Below are 16,420 nucleotides of genomic sequence, written 5' to 3'. Positions count from 1 at the left end.
ACGGCAGCTCCAGACAACTTGTTAGCTTGTTTTACCGGTTCAGTGCGTTCTCGACGTAATTGAGCCGGTTCAGGGCTTAGGATTGATTTTAAGATAATTAAGTTATAATTTTTATTTTTATGGCCGATTTCATGAAATATCACAGACAAAATTGGATTCGGTTGAGGAGAATTTATGAACGGTTAGCTAAAAGAAACTTAATTAAATTGGATTGGATTAAAATTGTTTGATACAGTAATAACACTTAAAATTATGAATTATTGAATTGAACGATTAAATATGTATGAATTTCTAGGATATTTTGTTTAAAGAAATGTGAAAATGGTTTGAATTCTAAGGTGTCTGACACATGGTGGCTTCCAGGGATACAGATATGGATTCCGTTCCAGAGTTGGGACCAGGATCCGAATGCGAGGACTTGTATGTATCCGCAGCATGGGGCTTGGATCTGCTCGTTTTCTTCCGCCGCCCGTGTCTTGGGATGTCTGGGAGGCTTGAGTTGGGCGACTCATTCTGAGCCTCCCCTCCTGGGCTGCTTTGTTTTTTGTCGGAGCTCTCCTTAGACTTGGAAGACCGTCTTGCTTTGTGTCTCTCTGATCTTTCTTGGCTGGTCGGAGACTCACTTGACGACCGGTGTTTTGATGATTTAGGCCGCACGTCCGGCGATCTGTTTGAACCCTTTTCTCCACTTTCGCTTTCATCTAAACCATTTTATAAATTCGTGAGATCAAATAGACACAAATCTCAGACCCTAATTTAACCCTAAAATAATATCCTAAGTGTTTAGCTTACCTTCAGAGGCCTGCTTCGTAGAAACGTCGTCTTTGTCTTTGATGTTTGCACGGGTAGAACGATTAAAAGGAGCAGATGTAATCGATGGTGCCATACTAAATTCATTCATCTGAAAAGTTAGCCAACATGGGATTATTAAATCGTATTTAATCATAACTCCATGGGATGCAATTTTGGAGTGAAATAAATAAAAATGTTACCCAGCTTGGATTATTGGCAGAAGGACCATCCCAGCCAATATGGGCAACATGCTTGACATCTGTTGGAAGCCCAATTTGCATTTCAGCTTCTTTCTCATTCTCTGTAAACCCAAAATCTCAAATATAAACTCTATTTTGATGCACTTTTGATACGAATAAAAAGCAATAAAATGTTTGAACTTGCCAAATATTTGAGATATATGTTTGAGGCCCTTTAGAAGCCCCTTCACTTTGCCGTTTGACATCAAGAATATGTATGATTTAGAGGGTTTGAAGTGGCTGGGAGGACTCGATCAAGGCTGAATGGGTTTATGAACAAGAACAAGAAAACCCAGTTGGATGAAGAAATGTTGTTCAAGCAAAAGAAAAGGCAAGCATGTTGATGCTGTTCATCGTCTGGTTCTTCTTGTTTTGTTGAGGAAAAACATGGAAAAAATGGTTTTCAAAAGGTTTGGATTGGCCAACTATATGTCTATTCCAGAGAAGCTTATCGATAATTTGAGCTGCATGTCCCATTATTGTTTCCTTCTTTTTACGTCCACCAATCCAAATTTTAGGCATAAAAATGTTTTGTAATTTTAACCTTTTTAACTTCTATTATTAGCTTAAAGTTTGACACCTCTGCTACTCACCATTACAGCCTGTGTTAGCTGCAACTCTTACCTCCTCATCCAAAAACAACAATTTCTTCTAAATTGGTTCCTAAAAGTTTTAATAATTCTAAAAAGTTTGCTCATCTAATATAAAACTCTAAACCCTAATTTTAGGTCCAGAGAAAAAAAAAAAATCAAGTCATGAGCGGCAAGATTCGAACTTGCACGAGCAAAGCCCACATGATTTCTAGTCATGCCTGATAACCACTCAGACACACCCACAAGATGCAAGTTAAGCTATCACAAGAGCTTGCGTCGGGAGAAAGTTTGTTGATGTAATACAAAACTCTAAACCCTAATTTTAGGTCCGGAGATAAAAAAAAATATCAAGTCATGAACGACAGGATTCAAACTTGTGCAGGCAAAGCCCACATGATTTCTAATCATGCCCGATAACCACTCTGACACACCCACAAGATGTAAGTTAACCTATCACAAGACCTTGAGTCGGGAGAAAGTTTGTTGATGTAATACAAAACTCTAAACCTTAATTTAGGTCTAGAGAAAAAAAAAATCAAGTCGTGAGTGGCAAGATTCAAACCTGCACAGGCAAAGCCCACATGATTTCTAATCATGCTCGATAACCACTCCGGCACGCCCACAAGATGCAATTTAAGATATCACAAGACCTTGCATCGGGAGAAAGTAAGATGCGAGTTGAGCTATCACAAGACGTTTGCTTATGTAATACAAAACGCTAAACCCTAATTTTAGGTCCGAAGAAAAAAAAATCAAGTCGTGAGCAAACAGGATACAAAGCTTTGCAGGCAAAGCCTATATGATTTCTAGTTACGCCCGTTAACCACTTCGACACGCCCACAAGATGTGAGTTGAGCTATCACAAAGCCTTGCGTTAGGAGAAAGTTTGCTAATGTAATACAAAACTCTAAACAAGATTCGAATATGTGCGGGTAAAGCCCACGTGATTTCTAGTGATGCCTGATAACCACTCCTTTGTACCCACCAGAGTTGAGCTTTCACAAGGCCTTGCGAAAGTTTCTTCCGCCATTTGTGGTGTGCTGTTAGATAAGCTTACTTTTGCCCTAATTCAAATATGTGTGTTCCAGCTATCACAATCAACATATTACATTTACGAAGAAAAGAAAGCTTTAAATGGAATTTTGTTGATATTCAAACTCTCATTATTTTCACATGAAATAACAATTAGTATATTAATGTTAAAGTGTGTACTCATTTTATGATTCTTCATTTAATATTATATTAGTTAAACTATAATTTAAATACTAAATATAATTTTAGCACAATAAAAAAATGAAACGAAAAGTAATTTTGTATGCTAGCTAATTAAGTGATATTACGTTATTTACAACATAAGAATTGACGTCCCATAAGTTATTGTATTTGTTCCCATAATTGCATGAATTAATGATTTATATTACTTTTGAAACGAGAATTAAAATCTGCAGCACCAATGGAAATTTCATCTTTTCTTTAGAAGTTCCGTGTTCGATTCCTGGCTGCGGAAGTTTCTTTTTTAATTTTTTTAAATTTACTTATCCCAGTTTGGGCTTTTGGGCTCGAAGAAAGCCCAGAAAAGTTTAATGACCACTGAATACGATTCTAGCTAGAAATTAAATAGAGGGTGACAATATTCATTAAATTTAGTAATTTTTTTATTTACTCATTTTTCTCTAATTTTTCTACTTATTCAAAAATAAATTACACCATAATTTTGTCTTCGATTATGATGGGATTTTAGAAGGAAAATATAGCTTTTTATATTGATATATATATATTTCTAAATATAGCTTTTTATATTTTTATATTTTTTAATTATAACCTTTTTGATGGATGAATATTAAAAGGAATTCTTGCTATAATATTAGATTTTAAGTAAGTAATAGCAAATCTTGGAAGCTAAGTCGTTTGACGTGTATCACGTGTTTCAACCATTCTTGCACATAACACACCATCACGTGAATCATGCTAAAGCAAGGGATGATGTATTCTTTCCAATAATTGTTAATACAAAATAATAGTAATAATAATAATAATATATTGTTATTTTCATAAAAGATTAGGGACTAAAACTAAAATTGAATCAACAAACAACTAAATTGATATTTTCTATTACATGGTTATAGACCGATATTAAGACTAAATTGCTATTTAATAAAAGATTAGGGGCTAAACCAAAAATTATTTGTTTTTTTAACTACCTTCTTACTCCTCTCAATACAAGTGTTATAAAATGGAAGTAGAGGCATAATGAGCATAAGAGCAGAGTCATGGATCGTTGGGTGACAGCACTTGGCGCCCTGGCCATCGGCGCAGTCTTCCATTTTGTGTTGAGTCGTATCTTGTGGCGCAAACAAAAGCTCCCTCCTGGTCCGCTTGCCTTGCCGCTTATAGGCAACCCCATATGGCTCTTCAAGCCACTTTCCGAGCTGGAAGCCACCCTCCGCCATTACCATTCCAAATACGGTCCAGTAATCACCCTCCACTTCGGCAACACTCCTTCCATTTTCATCGCCAGCCACACTGCCGCTCACCAGGCCTTGGTTCAAAACGGCGCTGTCTTCGCAGACCGCTTCCCTATCATGGAGACTGTCAAAATCATCACCAGCAACCAACACAACATCAGCACCTCCTTCTACGGCCCCACCTGGCGCATCCTCCGCCGCAACCTCACCTCCGAGCTCCTCCATCCATCTCGCTTGAAGGCTCACTCCCCTTCTCGCAAATGGGTCTTGGATGATCTCCTCCATCGCCTCATCCAACATTCCCACCCCACCTCCCCTGCCCAATCCCCTGTTCCTGTAACACTCGTGGACCATCTTCGCCACGCCATATTTTGCCTGGCTGCCGCTATGTGTTTTGGGGAGAAATTTGATAGCAAATTAATCGATGAAATACAAGAATCTCAACGTGGGGTTTTGTTGAACATCGGTAAATTCAATGATCTTAACTTCTGGCCTCCGAAATTGGGGAAAATTTTGTTCCGGAAGCGTTGGGAAGAGATTCGTCAGCTACGTAAGCGGCAAGAAAATCTGTTACTTCCATTGATCAATGCAAGAAAGAAGATAGTCAAAGAGAAGGGCGGATCAGGTGATGGGAATAAGAACCCGATTCCGTACGTTGATACTCTGTTTGATTTAGAAATTGCAGAGAACAACGACGAGAAGAGGAAGAGAAAATTGGTGGAAGATGAACTGATAACTTTATGCACAGAGTTCATAGACGCCATCACGGACACTACGGTGGTGTCATTGCAATGGATAATGGCGAATTTGGTGAAATACCCAGAAATTCAAGAGAAGCTGTTCAAGGAAATGAAAGAAGTGGTGGGAGAGAGTGCGAAGGAGGAGATAGAAGAGGAGGATTTGCAGAAGATGACATATCTGAAAGCCGTAGTGCTTGAAGGGCTACGGCGGCACCCGCCGGGGCATCTGCTGCTGCCTCATACAGTGACGGAGGACAGTGTTCTGGAGGGCGGATACAGGGTGCCAAAAGGAACGTCGGTGAACTTTATGGTTGCCGACATGGGTTGGGACCCGAAGGTGTGGCCGGATCCGATGGCGTTCAAGCCGGAGAGGTTCTTGACGGATAGGTCGGAGGGTGGGGTTGAGGTGGAAGTTGATATCACAGGGAGTAAGGAAATAAAGATGATGCCGTTCGGGGCTGGGAGGAGGTTCTGCCCGGGATTCGCTTTGGGGTTGCTGCATTTGGAGTATTTCGTTGGGAATTTGGTGTGGAACTTCAAGTGGACGCCTGCCGGAGATGTTGATCTGTGTGAGAAGCTGGAATCTGCTGTCACCATGAAACAACCGCTGCTCTCCTACTTGTCGCCGAGGGCGGTTTCTAGTTAGCTTCATACGTTTGGAAGATATGCATCTTGTGTGTATGATGTCGTACTATTTCGTCCACGTCCACGTCCTCTGTTTTATTATCGTAAGATTTAGACCGACTTAATTTCAAATAATAATGTATTAGTTTGATTGGTCGAAATTAATTTTTTAATTAATGCTTTGTGTTCACAAATCAAAATCTAGAATTAACAGGAACATCATTAAATCAAACTCTAATATCATATGTATGGGTATTAGAGTCTTTCCATTAAAGTGGTCCGTTGAACCTTACATCTAAATCAAGTAGAACAGAGAATGAAGCAAATCTAAACCAGCCAAAACTGTATTAAAATTGGGTTGTGCATTGTTGAACTAGACCAAAATCAATCGAACTAACCCAGAAGTCGCCTAAACCAAGTTTCTTAAGTGCAAACGAATTGGATTATGGGGATTTGTTGAGTCATGTGGTGTTGCTGGCCATTGTCTTGAGTTGTCGATGCTGAAAAACTCACTTGAGAGGAAATACTAGCGGCGAAGGACGATGAGTTAGACATTAATAAATATTTAAAATTTAGAATAAACAAACAAATTAAGATTTTAAAATTTAAAATTTATGCTAATGAAGGGTTGATTGCTTCAAACACAAATACTTCAGAACATATCAAAATCTTGATTTATTCTCGACATCAAAGTGCAGCTGACATTCAAAAAAAAAAAAAAAAAAAATACTAATAATAATCTGAAGGGCATTCCTAGGTAGAGGTATCAATGAAATGCAAGGTTTTTCATGATGGGGCGAGCTCTACATAAGGCCTCCAATGGCTCAACTTTGTACATAGAGATCCCTTGGCTTTCAGTCATGTCCAATTCCTCGTCACTCACCCTCTTCCACTCAAAGCTCTGAATCAGTGACCCCAAAGCCAAGCCCACCACACGGTTGGCCATGCCCATCCCAGGACAAGCCCTCCTCCCCAATCCAAACGGCAAGAATTTGTAAGCGTTGGCAGCCACTCCCCCGCTCTCGAACCTCTCAGGTTTAAACCTTGTCGGGTCCTCCCAAACTTCGGGATCCCTTTGCACCGCCCACGCATTCACCAACATGGTAGTGCCAGCAGGAATATGGTATCCCCCAAGAGAACAACTCTCGGATGAAAAATGTGGCGCCAAGAGTGGAGCTGCTGGGTATAGGCGCAGTGTCTCAGAGATCACGTTCTGGAGGTATGGCAGAGTGGGGATGTCTTCTTCTTCCAGTAGCCGATCTTGCCCAATCTGTGCGTCAAGCTCAGCCCTGGCCTTGTTTAATGCCTCTGGATGGTTGAGTAGATTGGACATTGCCCATTCTATCGTCACAGACGATGTTTCCGTCGCTGCTGTTAAAATTGTCTGCAAATTCAACAAATCAAAACATGTTCTTGAGAAACAGAGTATTATCAGTTTAGCGGTGAGAATTTACTTACAACGATGAGGCCTTTGATAATTTCATCTGAGTAATACTCGGGCTGAGACTCCTGCAAACAGAGCAGATGGCTGATCATGGTATCAAGCTTTTTCCCTTCATTTTGATATCTCCGGTGTTCATCCACCAAATTCTGCAGCAACGAATCCAGGGCTCTGCCCAGACTCTTCATCCTTTTGGGGTATTGCCGATCAACCCACTTCAGGAATGGTAAGAAATCACCAGGGTACGACCCCAATCGAAACGACGTCTCCATAATTTCTCGGAACTCTTTCGCCTCTTCCAATTCCGTCACTTCGTCGCCGAAATACCGTTTTCCGGCCACCATTCTCATAATTATGTTGAATGTCAGCTCCGAAAACAGGGTTTTCAATTTCACTTTCCCAAAATCATGCCTCGAAAATTGATACAATTTGCGGAGTAAAATGTTGACTTCTTCCTTCCGGATACCGGCCGACATGTTGAGGCGGATCGACGACAAGATTTCTGTGGAGCTCAAGCGCCTTAGATTGCGCCAGTGATCGCCGTACGGGGCAGCCCCCATCGTGGTGTTGCCGTAGCTGAGGTACATGCCGGAAACGAATTGAGGGCGGTTAGCGAAAACGATGTCGTTTGTGGTGAAGCATTCTTCGACGGCTGGTGCCGATGATACGACGATGGCGAGACGGGAGCCGAGTCGGAGAGTGAAAATTGGGCCGTGTTTCTGGGCGAGGGACTGTAAAGTTCTGTGGACTGGGTGCTTGAGGAGATGAAGATGACCAAGGATGGGCAGAGCCCAGGGACTCGGAGGGAGATTTTTGGCTCTGTTCTTTCTTTTCTGCAACAAAAAAATGGAACCCAGAGCCAAGAGAGTAACCAACGCTGCAAAATAGCTGCTGGTTTCCATGGAAGCTCAGTTAATTGTGAGTGCAATGTGGCTGACATGGGTTCCTCTGCTCCAATAACTCTCTATATAACAACAAGGTGCAATATTAATTAACAGTGACTTCTCTTTTTCTATTTTTTATAATTAATTCATAATAAACCAACCATTTATAAAATTAATAATAATAAGTATATTTTTTTAAACCATTGATAACTCTTTAAAGTTTCAAAGAATATTTTTAGAGTAAGTTTTTTTTTTAAAATAGTAAGAATAATAGCGCCCCGGAAGGTAGTGGTTTGGCATGCATCACGTGCTGCGGAAGGGCACATGATCAGGAAGAATGGACGGCTGTGATTTAATGCTCATTAACATATTATATTTAATTCAACACTCGCAGGCCCACAAAATAAGATCTGCTTTATTGTCGCAACGTGATTCACGTTTTCTACTACTGCCCCTTCCACCCATCAACTCTCTTTTCGATACTAAAACAAATTAACCTAAATATTAAGATACATTCAAATTTTTAAAATAATATACTTTTCAACCGTTACCTTTTACGTTTGAATTCTGAATTTTATTTATACCAATTTTGAGTTTGATTTTTATTTGGACTCTAATTTTAAAACATTTTTACCTTTTCGTACGAAAATTAATTGAAAATTCCACATATCATTATTTAAAATTAATTAACAACACATTTTAATCTCGATCTCAAGTGAAATGAGAAAACAAGTCCAAATTTCAAAAGTTTAAAATTAAAAAATTATTAAGCTTAAATTTTTAGTTTTTAACCACAATTTTTTTTCAAAAATCCTTAATATTTACTTTGGTATGGTCTGTCTTGTTTAGAATTTGGACTTCTAATCGATGTTCTTCATCATATGCTATTTATATAGAGATTATTCAATGTATATTATAACAAGGATTATTCTATCATGTATATTTTACTTACTATGCACCAATGTATGAGAGAGCTTCTATGACGAGATTTATTAAGCATTCTTAAGTTAAGAGTTACTCTTAAAAAATAAAAAATAAAAAATAACATAGCCTCAAAATTATCAATTACAATACAATCACGAGCATAACTTAACTAATTAAAATTTTATACAATCAAAGATGAACAGAACACTAGTCGGGTTGGGCATTGAAAGCCATGCAATTGGCTGAACTAATACACACAAGATGAGCTCCTTCGTTGGCAAAACAATGGTTTGCTTATTATATATAGATGATGGCGATGATAATAAGATGAAGAAAGGATGTGATACATTATATTATACATCATAATGTTGAAGCAGTGCACATCATTCAGTAAGAACCCGATGGCAATACTCTCCAAGCGCCCAAATGGGGAAGATGTTTCGGTATGCAGCATATGTGATCATGCAGTTCTTATTGAACACTCCCATGATCTCCTGTGATATAATGTTCAAAGTTTAAGTATCTGTGAGGAAGTTGATGAAAATGGATATGTGCAGGACAGGACTTACCTGTTGCACGAAATCGCCATTCTCCAATTGGGAATTCATTAGCAACCTTGCTGCACGGTGCAATGGTGCTGGGTCTCTCTCACCCTATGTTAAAACCAAATTCTCAATAATCCGATCGTTCGGTAACAGTTTCGTTTTGAAAGTTTTGAAAGTTTTGGTCAATGAGGTTTGAGAATGGTCCGTGTGTTGAGTAGACCGTTAGTGGATTAATGAAAAAATGATGTGATATTAAGACGGTATACATGTAACAGCTCAACTTCACTATTAACAAATATTATCTATTTTGATTTATTACGTATCGTCGTCAGCCTCACGGTTTTTAAAACGTGTATGTTAGGGAGAGGTTTTCACAAGCTTATGAGGGATGTTTCGTTCCTCTCTCCAACTGATGTGCGATCTCACAATCCACACTCCTTGGTGGCCAACGTCCTCGTTGGTGCCTGGCTCTAATACCATTTGTAACAGCTCAAACACACCATTAACAGATATTGTCTGTTTTGACCTGTATCGTCGTTAGCCTCACGATTTTTAAAACCTGTATGTTATCGAGAAGTTTCCACACTCTTATAAGGAATGCTTCATTCCCTTCTCCAACTGATGTGAGATCAATCCATCCTCTTAGGAGCCCAGCGTCCTCACTGGCACACCACTCGGTGCTTGGCTTTGATACCATTTGTAACAGCCCAAACTCACCGTTAATAGATATTGTCTGCTATGGTCCGCTACATATCATCGTCAGCCTCACGATTTTTAAAACGGTTTGTTCTGGAGAAGTTTCCACACTCTTATAAAAAATGTTTCATTCCCCTCTCCAACCAATGTAAGATCTCACAATACAGGTTGGACTATGAGTCATATTTTCGAGTGGATTGGATTGAACCGAGAAAAAATCAATTATCCAACGTGGAACTAAGAGTAGAATAATAAAAGATTGTACCTGGCCAGCTTCAATGAGAGCCATTAAAACCCAGGCAGTGTTAACCAAGTGTGGCTTGTTCCCCTCAAGATTGGTGTACACCTTATTCTGACATGAAAGGTAACTCTCCCCCCATCCACCGCCGGGCAGCTCTTTAGATAGCAGAAACTCACAAGCCTTGCGAATGGCAAGGCAGCTATTATATGTTCTTCCTGCAGCCACCAATCCCTTTATGCCAAACCAACCCGCATACGTAAAACAAACCCCCCAACACCCATACCTGCAGCCATTGATATGTGTCCATATTAGCTAAATACCTTGACCACGTTTGTCAGTGCCAAAGCAACATGTAGCTAAGAAAACAAACCAAGAGCCATCCGCCCTTTGCATTTTCTCAAGGAAGTTGGCTGCCTTGCCAATAGCTGTGTCAATCTCTTTGGTCCTATGGCCTGGATGTAGCTTCTTAAATAACGTCAGTGCTTCCATTGTTGCTGCGGTGCACTCCACATACCTGCATGTATCAAACGTCACAAACCCGACGACTAAAGTGGGAAAAGTACTCTAACGATCCGCACACTTACGGATAGTCAATGACAATGTCTCCGAATGTTTCAGCTGGGTTGATCAACTGATGAAACACGAAACATCAAGAACAATGAAACAACATTAGACGGGTTCGGTCCATGACGCATCGAGGTATTGTTTTAAGATTAATTGTTACCTCCAACCAAGGGTATGATCTCGTCAACTCGTATGATGCAAATCCACCATTATCATTCTGCACCATGCATATATTTCAATTTAGTAAGGCATGAATGTGATAGGGAGAGGTTTCCATACTCTTATAAGAAATGTTTCGTTCCCCTCTCTAATCAACGTGGGATCTCATAATTCACCCGCTTCAAGGGCCCAGTGTCCTCGCTGGCACACCACTAGATGTCTAACTCTGATACCATTTGTAACATCCTAAGCCTATCGCTAGCAGATATTGTCCTTTTTGGGTTTACCCTTTCAGGATTCCCCTCAAAGGTTCTTAAAACGTGTATGCAATGGAGAGATTTTCACACTCTTATAAGGAATGTTTCGTTCCCCCTCCAATCAATGTGGGATCTCACAATCCAGCCCCTTTAGGGGCCAGTGTTCTCGACCAGATGTCTAACTCTGATACCATTTATAACAGCCTAAGTCAACCGCCAGCAGATATTGTCCTCTTTGAACTAACCATTTCAAATTTCCCTTCAAAGTTTTTAAAACACGTCTGCAAGGGAGAGAATTTTACACTCTTATAACGAATGCTTCGTTCTCCTCTCCAATCAAGGTAAGATCTCACGATCAACCTTGAAAATATTAATGGATTATGTACGAGTAAACTCACTTGCAAAGAAAGGAGAACATTAACAGCATCACAAAGGCGATTCTTTTCTAATGGCTCCCCAACCATTGTGGATGGAAGTTTGGATAACATCAAAGAAGCCTGCAATAGGCCAAGTGCATGAGTAACTTGTTAAACTTTGCTTAAACGTTAAAGTTTTGATACGATTCAATTTACTGTAACCCATCAACTTAAGTTTTTGGATCACGTCGTGTTTTATACCTTCAATCCCTCAGCTGTACAGTCGGAGATGAGCCATCCATGATCTCGTGTCGAAAATGGCCAAGCACCTTTATGAATATGACGGAACCAAACATTAGGATCCCCAGGACAGTCCTCCTGGATCTGAAACAAACCAATACGCCATTATGATCATAAACAACATAGAAATTTGCATGATAACAATAATTTGCACACACAAAACCTGAGAATCCTTAACAAAGTCATGTGCTTTTCTTAAAGTTGGGGCATAGCTGTCTACAAGTTTGGTGGCTACGATGGCTTGGATGGAGAAAGCAGTGTCCCACAACTGGCTGCCGTTGTAACCCTGCATTCTCATGCCATCTTCAGCAACCCAGAGATAGTCATGGACGCGTTGAAGGTGAAGTTTGAAGGCGTCTGAGTAGGGATCTTCAACCCAACAACAAAGCATGTTGAGTACCTTGTTGACTGGGCCAAGACATATATATCGACTATTTTCATCTTCATAGTGAATATGTTTCATTGCAGCTTGTAAAGCCTTTTCCCTCAGGCGTTTCCCAGGCCAACGAGTGAACAATGGCTCATATACATGGTAGATGGATCCCCATAGAATGTCTTGCATCTTGGGATGTGGATAGTACAGATCCTCCTGCATGCCAGCCATGAAATTATGTGACTAAGAACGATGCTCGTAACAAATTATTCAATGAGACTACTATAATTTTGGCTCACATGGATCTTAAAATTTATCTACTCTAACTAATGTTTGGATACAAAATCAAACGTAATTTTATAATTTCTTTGACTACTGTCTTTGTTAGAAACTACGACCTCCACAATGATATGATATTGTTCACTTTGAGCATTAGCTCATGTGACTTTTCTTTTGATTTTCCCAAAATGACTCGTACCAATGAACATGTATTTCTTACTTATAAACCCATCATCAACCCCTTAATTAGCCGATGTGGGACTCCTCTCCTAACAATCCTCTCCTCAAACAAAGTACACCATAGAACCTCCCCTTAGGTCTATGGATCCCTCGAACAGCTTTCCCTTAATCGAGGCTCGACTTCTTCTCTGAAGCCCTCGAATCAAGTACACAATTTGTTCAACACTTGAGTTACCTTTAACTACACCTTCGAGACTCACAACTTCTTTATTCGACATTTGATATTCTATTGACATGACTAAATTAAGACATGGCTCTGGTACCAAATGTTGGAGGTGGCCCACCATCTAAATATACCCAAACAAATAGCCAATAGAATTGAAAAGTACAAGTGCCGAAAGTTACTCTATTCAAAAGCTCTCTCCCTCGAGTGGTTCTTCCTATTTCATTTGTTTGTTTTGGTATATTTCGATCGTGGGCCACATCTAACGGTCTCGTGGGTCATGTCATTTTTGGTATAAATTTGAAGTAAGAATGGAGTATGGTGGGTATGTTACCTTTGCACATGTATTGCGGGATTTATTCCAGTCTATTTCATGATAAGGAATTGTGTAGAGCTCTTGCCTTAGAGAAAGAACTTTGGGAGTGATTGGCCCAACAAATCTCTTCCCATATAAGTAAGACATTGGAAGATAAACCATTCGACAATGGCACCACATTCTTCCTGGACATCACGTAAAATCCAGTTAGCTTTATGTAATCAAAGGGAATTAAGAATAAGGCATCAAATTATGTGGACCTGGATGAAATGGTAGGCTGTAAGGGAGAAGCCAAAACTCAGGCGGAAGAGGGTTGTTGCCACTCCATTCGTACACTCCAAGTACGGACAGCCACAATTTTCCCCACGAAGTGATCGCAGTGGCGCCGCCGCGCTCCAAGATCCAAGCACGTGCTTTTGTCATTGCGCCACCGTCTCCGCCATCGGCGTCTTCTCCAAGCAGCCTTAGTGCAACGTAATTCAGTGCCGAACCAAACATGGTGCTTGTGCCCTCAATATGTAGACCCCACCCTCCATCTTCATTCTGCATGCACTTCCCACGTATCAGTGCCAATTACTATATAATTTGTATATAATTTGTATTGAAAGTGACGTGCCTGGTGATTGTAAAGATATCTGCACATCTCTACGCGGTGGTGCTTGGACAAAACTGAATTCAAGACGCCTGTGACATGAAGGGCAATCACCTGTTCGCATCGCACAATTTTTTTGTATTTAGTTTCCAAATAATTCAAAATTTATATACGTGGCAAGACAAGGACACGTGGAACCTACGAGACCCGGAAGTAAAAACATGGGCCCTCCAAGATCCGAGGCCCAATTCCCATCGCTTGTCTGCACGGCCGAGTAGAAACCGAGTGCCCTTTCTAACGTACTCTTCACCGCCTCTTTCCCCACCTCCTCCCCTTCTTTCACTTTCACCGCTCCACCTTTTGCGCCCTTTGCTATTTCCTTTTCATACTGTACACGTAAGCCTTACACGTGTCATTTTCTTATTTTTATTCTTTCATTATACATTTTTTAAATTAGCTACAAAGTGGATAATATCACACGATTGTGGAAAGGTACCTGAATAGCCAGAAAGAGATCGGAAGACTGCTTCCGGTGGAAACGATTGTGATGGAAGTGGTTGCGAGCATTCTGAATTTGTAGTAACTGGTGAGGAGTGTCGGCGGCGGCGTCGGCACAGAACTCCCAAACTTGGCGGCCCAAGTGATTGCTTACGCTCTTCACCCATTTCTCATCCTTCTCCCCAACGCTCTCTGCTCCCACCTTCAGCCTCCACATATTATCTAATTTTCTTCCTACTCTTCCCACACCAACGACACGTTATATATATATATATATATATATATATGTGTGTGTGTGTGTGTGTGTATATATATATAAATCAATCTTGCATGTCCAAAATATATATTTTTTTACGTTATAAATTTTATTAATTTGAATTTCATCTATCCTATGCAATGTGGTTGGAACGAGGACTTTTTTATTTTTTATTTTTTGTTATGTTATCTTTATATTATATTAAATTATTTTTTAAAAATCATGTTTAGTAATTTTAAATCACCATATTGGTTTTAAAAAAATTGAATATTAAAATAAATTTGCATGAAGAATTAAAAACAATTCTTATTTAAAAGAGAGAAAAGCAATGCTTTCAGCCCATCATCCCAATTCTCATGATTCACGTGTTGTCTTGTACAAGTCAACAGAATTAAACATAGATTTCCATGAATTTTTATTATATTCTAAAAAATAAATAGTGGTTGTGGCTCTCTTTACCAAATGTAACCTTTATTTTAACCATTATATCAAAATAGTTAATTTTTAAAGTTTTACAAAAAGTAAATTTAGATGTTAAGGTTAAAAAAATAAATCATAAATTAAACTACAAAAAAAAAAAAAAAAAAAAGTGAGTTGACCTAATGATAAATTCATTAGAATGACTTTATTGTTAGGTCAAATCTAATTAAATGAAGAAGTTGGATTGGGTTGAGCTACTAGAATGATAACTTTAAGTCATCTTGGACGGACTTTTGGACTACTAACAAGTTGATGACAAGATACTCGAGATTAGTATTTCAATGCCTTCTTCTCGGATTCTTATTAACTTTATTAGTGTAATCTTAAAAATATATTGTTGACATACAAAACAATCATGTTTAATAAATATCTAAAAAATTATAGTATATTAACAATATTATGTGTTTTGTCCCGATAATGCTTTGATATTGGTTGTAATAACTGGCCAACAAGAACCAACTAGTTTGGTTCGATGGTTTTCGATAATTGGACATTTTAGTTTTTTTTTCCTTAAAAAAATCAAAACCTTTGCTTTTTTATTTTCTCATAAATTGGACATCATGTTTAACCAGTGCTTATGAAAACGAGACGTAAGATAACTGAACCAATCAGTTTTGCAGCTAAGCATACATTGGGTTTGGTTATATGTTTGAAAAAATCGAGGTCATATGATTCATCTCAATCTTATGTTGGTGAGAAGATTAATATTTCGTATGATTCATCTAAACCTACTCATTTTGAGACTAAACATTGATTTTAAGACATGAATAATATATCCGACCTTTACCATTAGCATAACTTTTGATGCCTTCGTTTTTCGTTTGCATAAGTACGGATATGCTAACGAAAATATTACATAAAAAATGTCATCGGAAAACATAAAGCATTCTTATAGTGAATGTCCACATCGATGAAAATATCGAACTTTATTATTATTAAGATGTTGATACAAAAAGATATTTAAAAAAATAAAAAAAATCATTTAAATGTTTGGTGTAAAAATATAAACGAAAATTTAATTATGGTCATGGTTTGGCGTGTATCATGTGTAGCGGATGTGGATACAGATCATTCCAAAATATATGTTCTTTGTGGAGCAACAAATCATTCATTATTCATATACAATTCATCACATGGATAACAGATAATGTCTTATCCATCATTAAAATTCTATTAATATCTTAAAAACTCTACTAATTTTTCAATTTAATCTGCATTTAATATCGTTAACTCATTATCATTTTTATTTATAAATTTTCAAAAATCACATTTTTCAAGCACAAAATAAAATAAAAAAAATTAAGAGGATTCATGAACGGTTCAAAATTTGAACGTTTGAACGGTTGGTCGAGTTGATGACCTGAATGGTTATGAATTAGATAGTGAAGTGAATATATTTATTT

The 16,420-nt window shown here is 38.7% G+C and overlaps 4 protein-coding genes across 4 annotated transcripts; 1 reads left to right on the top strand and 3 right to left on the bottom strand.

Annotated features, from left to right (window-relative positions):
• Positions 1 to 333: 333 nt before the first annotated feature.
• Positions 334 to 1,073, bottom strand: LOC111488288 (CRIB domain-containing protein RIC6-like). The gene is made up of 3 exons (XM_023135988.1): positions 993 to 1,073; positions 793 to 901; positions 334 to 701 (listed from the first exon to the last, which is right to left on the bottom strand). Exons 1-3 carry the CDS (start codon positions 1,071 to 1,073, stop codon positions 334 to 336), a joined length of 558 nt encoding a protein of 185 aa, XP_022991756.1.
• A 2,714-nt stretch (positions 1,074 to 3,787) lies between these two features.
• On the top strand, positions 3,788 to 5,610 carry LOC111488490 (cytochrome P450 89A2-like). The gene has a single exon (XM_023136245.1). It carries the CDS (start codon positions 3,895 to 3,897, stop codon positions 5,473 to 5,475), a length of 1,581 nt encoding a protein of 526 aa, XP_022992013.1. The 5' UTR covers positions 3,788 to 3,894; the 3' UTR covers positions 5,476 to 5,610.
• Positions 5,611 to 6,107: 497 nt separating this feature from the next.
• On the bottom strand, positions 6,108 to 7,835 carry LOC111488144 (cytochrome P450 81E8-like). Its single transcript, XM_023135803.1, has 2 exons — positions 6,912 to 7,835; positions 6,108 to 6,837 (listed from the first exon to the last, which is right to left on the bottom strand). The coding sequence occupies exons 1-2, from the start codon at positions 7,794 to 7,796 to the stop codon at positions 6,220 to 6,222; spliced, it is 1,503 nt and encodes a 500-aa protein (XP_022991571.1). The 5' UTR covers positions 7,797 to 7,835; the 3' UTR covers positions 6,108 to 6,219.
• Positions 7,836 to 8,834: 999 nt separating this feature from the next.
• Positions 8,835 to 14,520, bottom strand: LOC111488502 (cucurbitadienol synthase). The gene is made up of 14 exons (XM_023136263.1): positions 14,280 to 14,520; positions 13,986 to 14,171; positions 13,808 to 13,897; positions 13,452 to 13,734; positions 13,210 to 13,376; positions 11,984 to 12,409; positions 11,782 to 11,904; positions 11,563 to 11,661; positions 10,909 to 10,965; positions 10,769 to 10,815; positions 10,555 to 10,698; positions 10,209 to 10,467; positions 9,272 to 9,355; positions 8,835 to 9,196 (listed from the first exon to the last, which is right to left on the bottom strand). The coding sequence occupies exons 1-14, from the start codon at positions 14,496 to 14,498 to the stop codon at positions 9,086 to 9,088; spliced, it is 2,295 nt and encodes a 764-aa protein (XP_022992031.1). The 5' UTR covers positions 14,499 to 14,520; the 3' UTR covers positions 8,835 to 9,085.
• Between the last annotated feature and the right edge of the window lie 1,900 nt (positions 14,521 to 16,420).

Source organism: Cucurbita maxima, unplaced genomic scaffold, assembly GCF_002738345.1.
Source record: "Cucurbita maxima cultivar Rimu unplaced genomic scaffold, Cmax_1.0 Cma_Scf00013, whole genome shotgun sequence".
NCBI classification, from domain to species: Eukaryota; Viridiplantae; Streptophyta; class Magnoliopsida; order Cucurbitales; family Cucurbitaceae; genus Cucurbita; species Cucurbita maxima.
The sequence above is the reverse complement of the archived record's forward strand: the minus strand, read 5'-3'. Positions and strand labels throughout refer to the sequence as shown.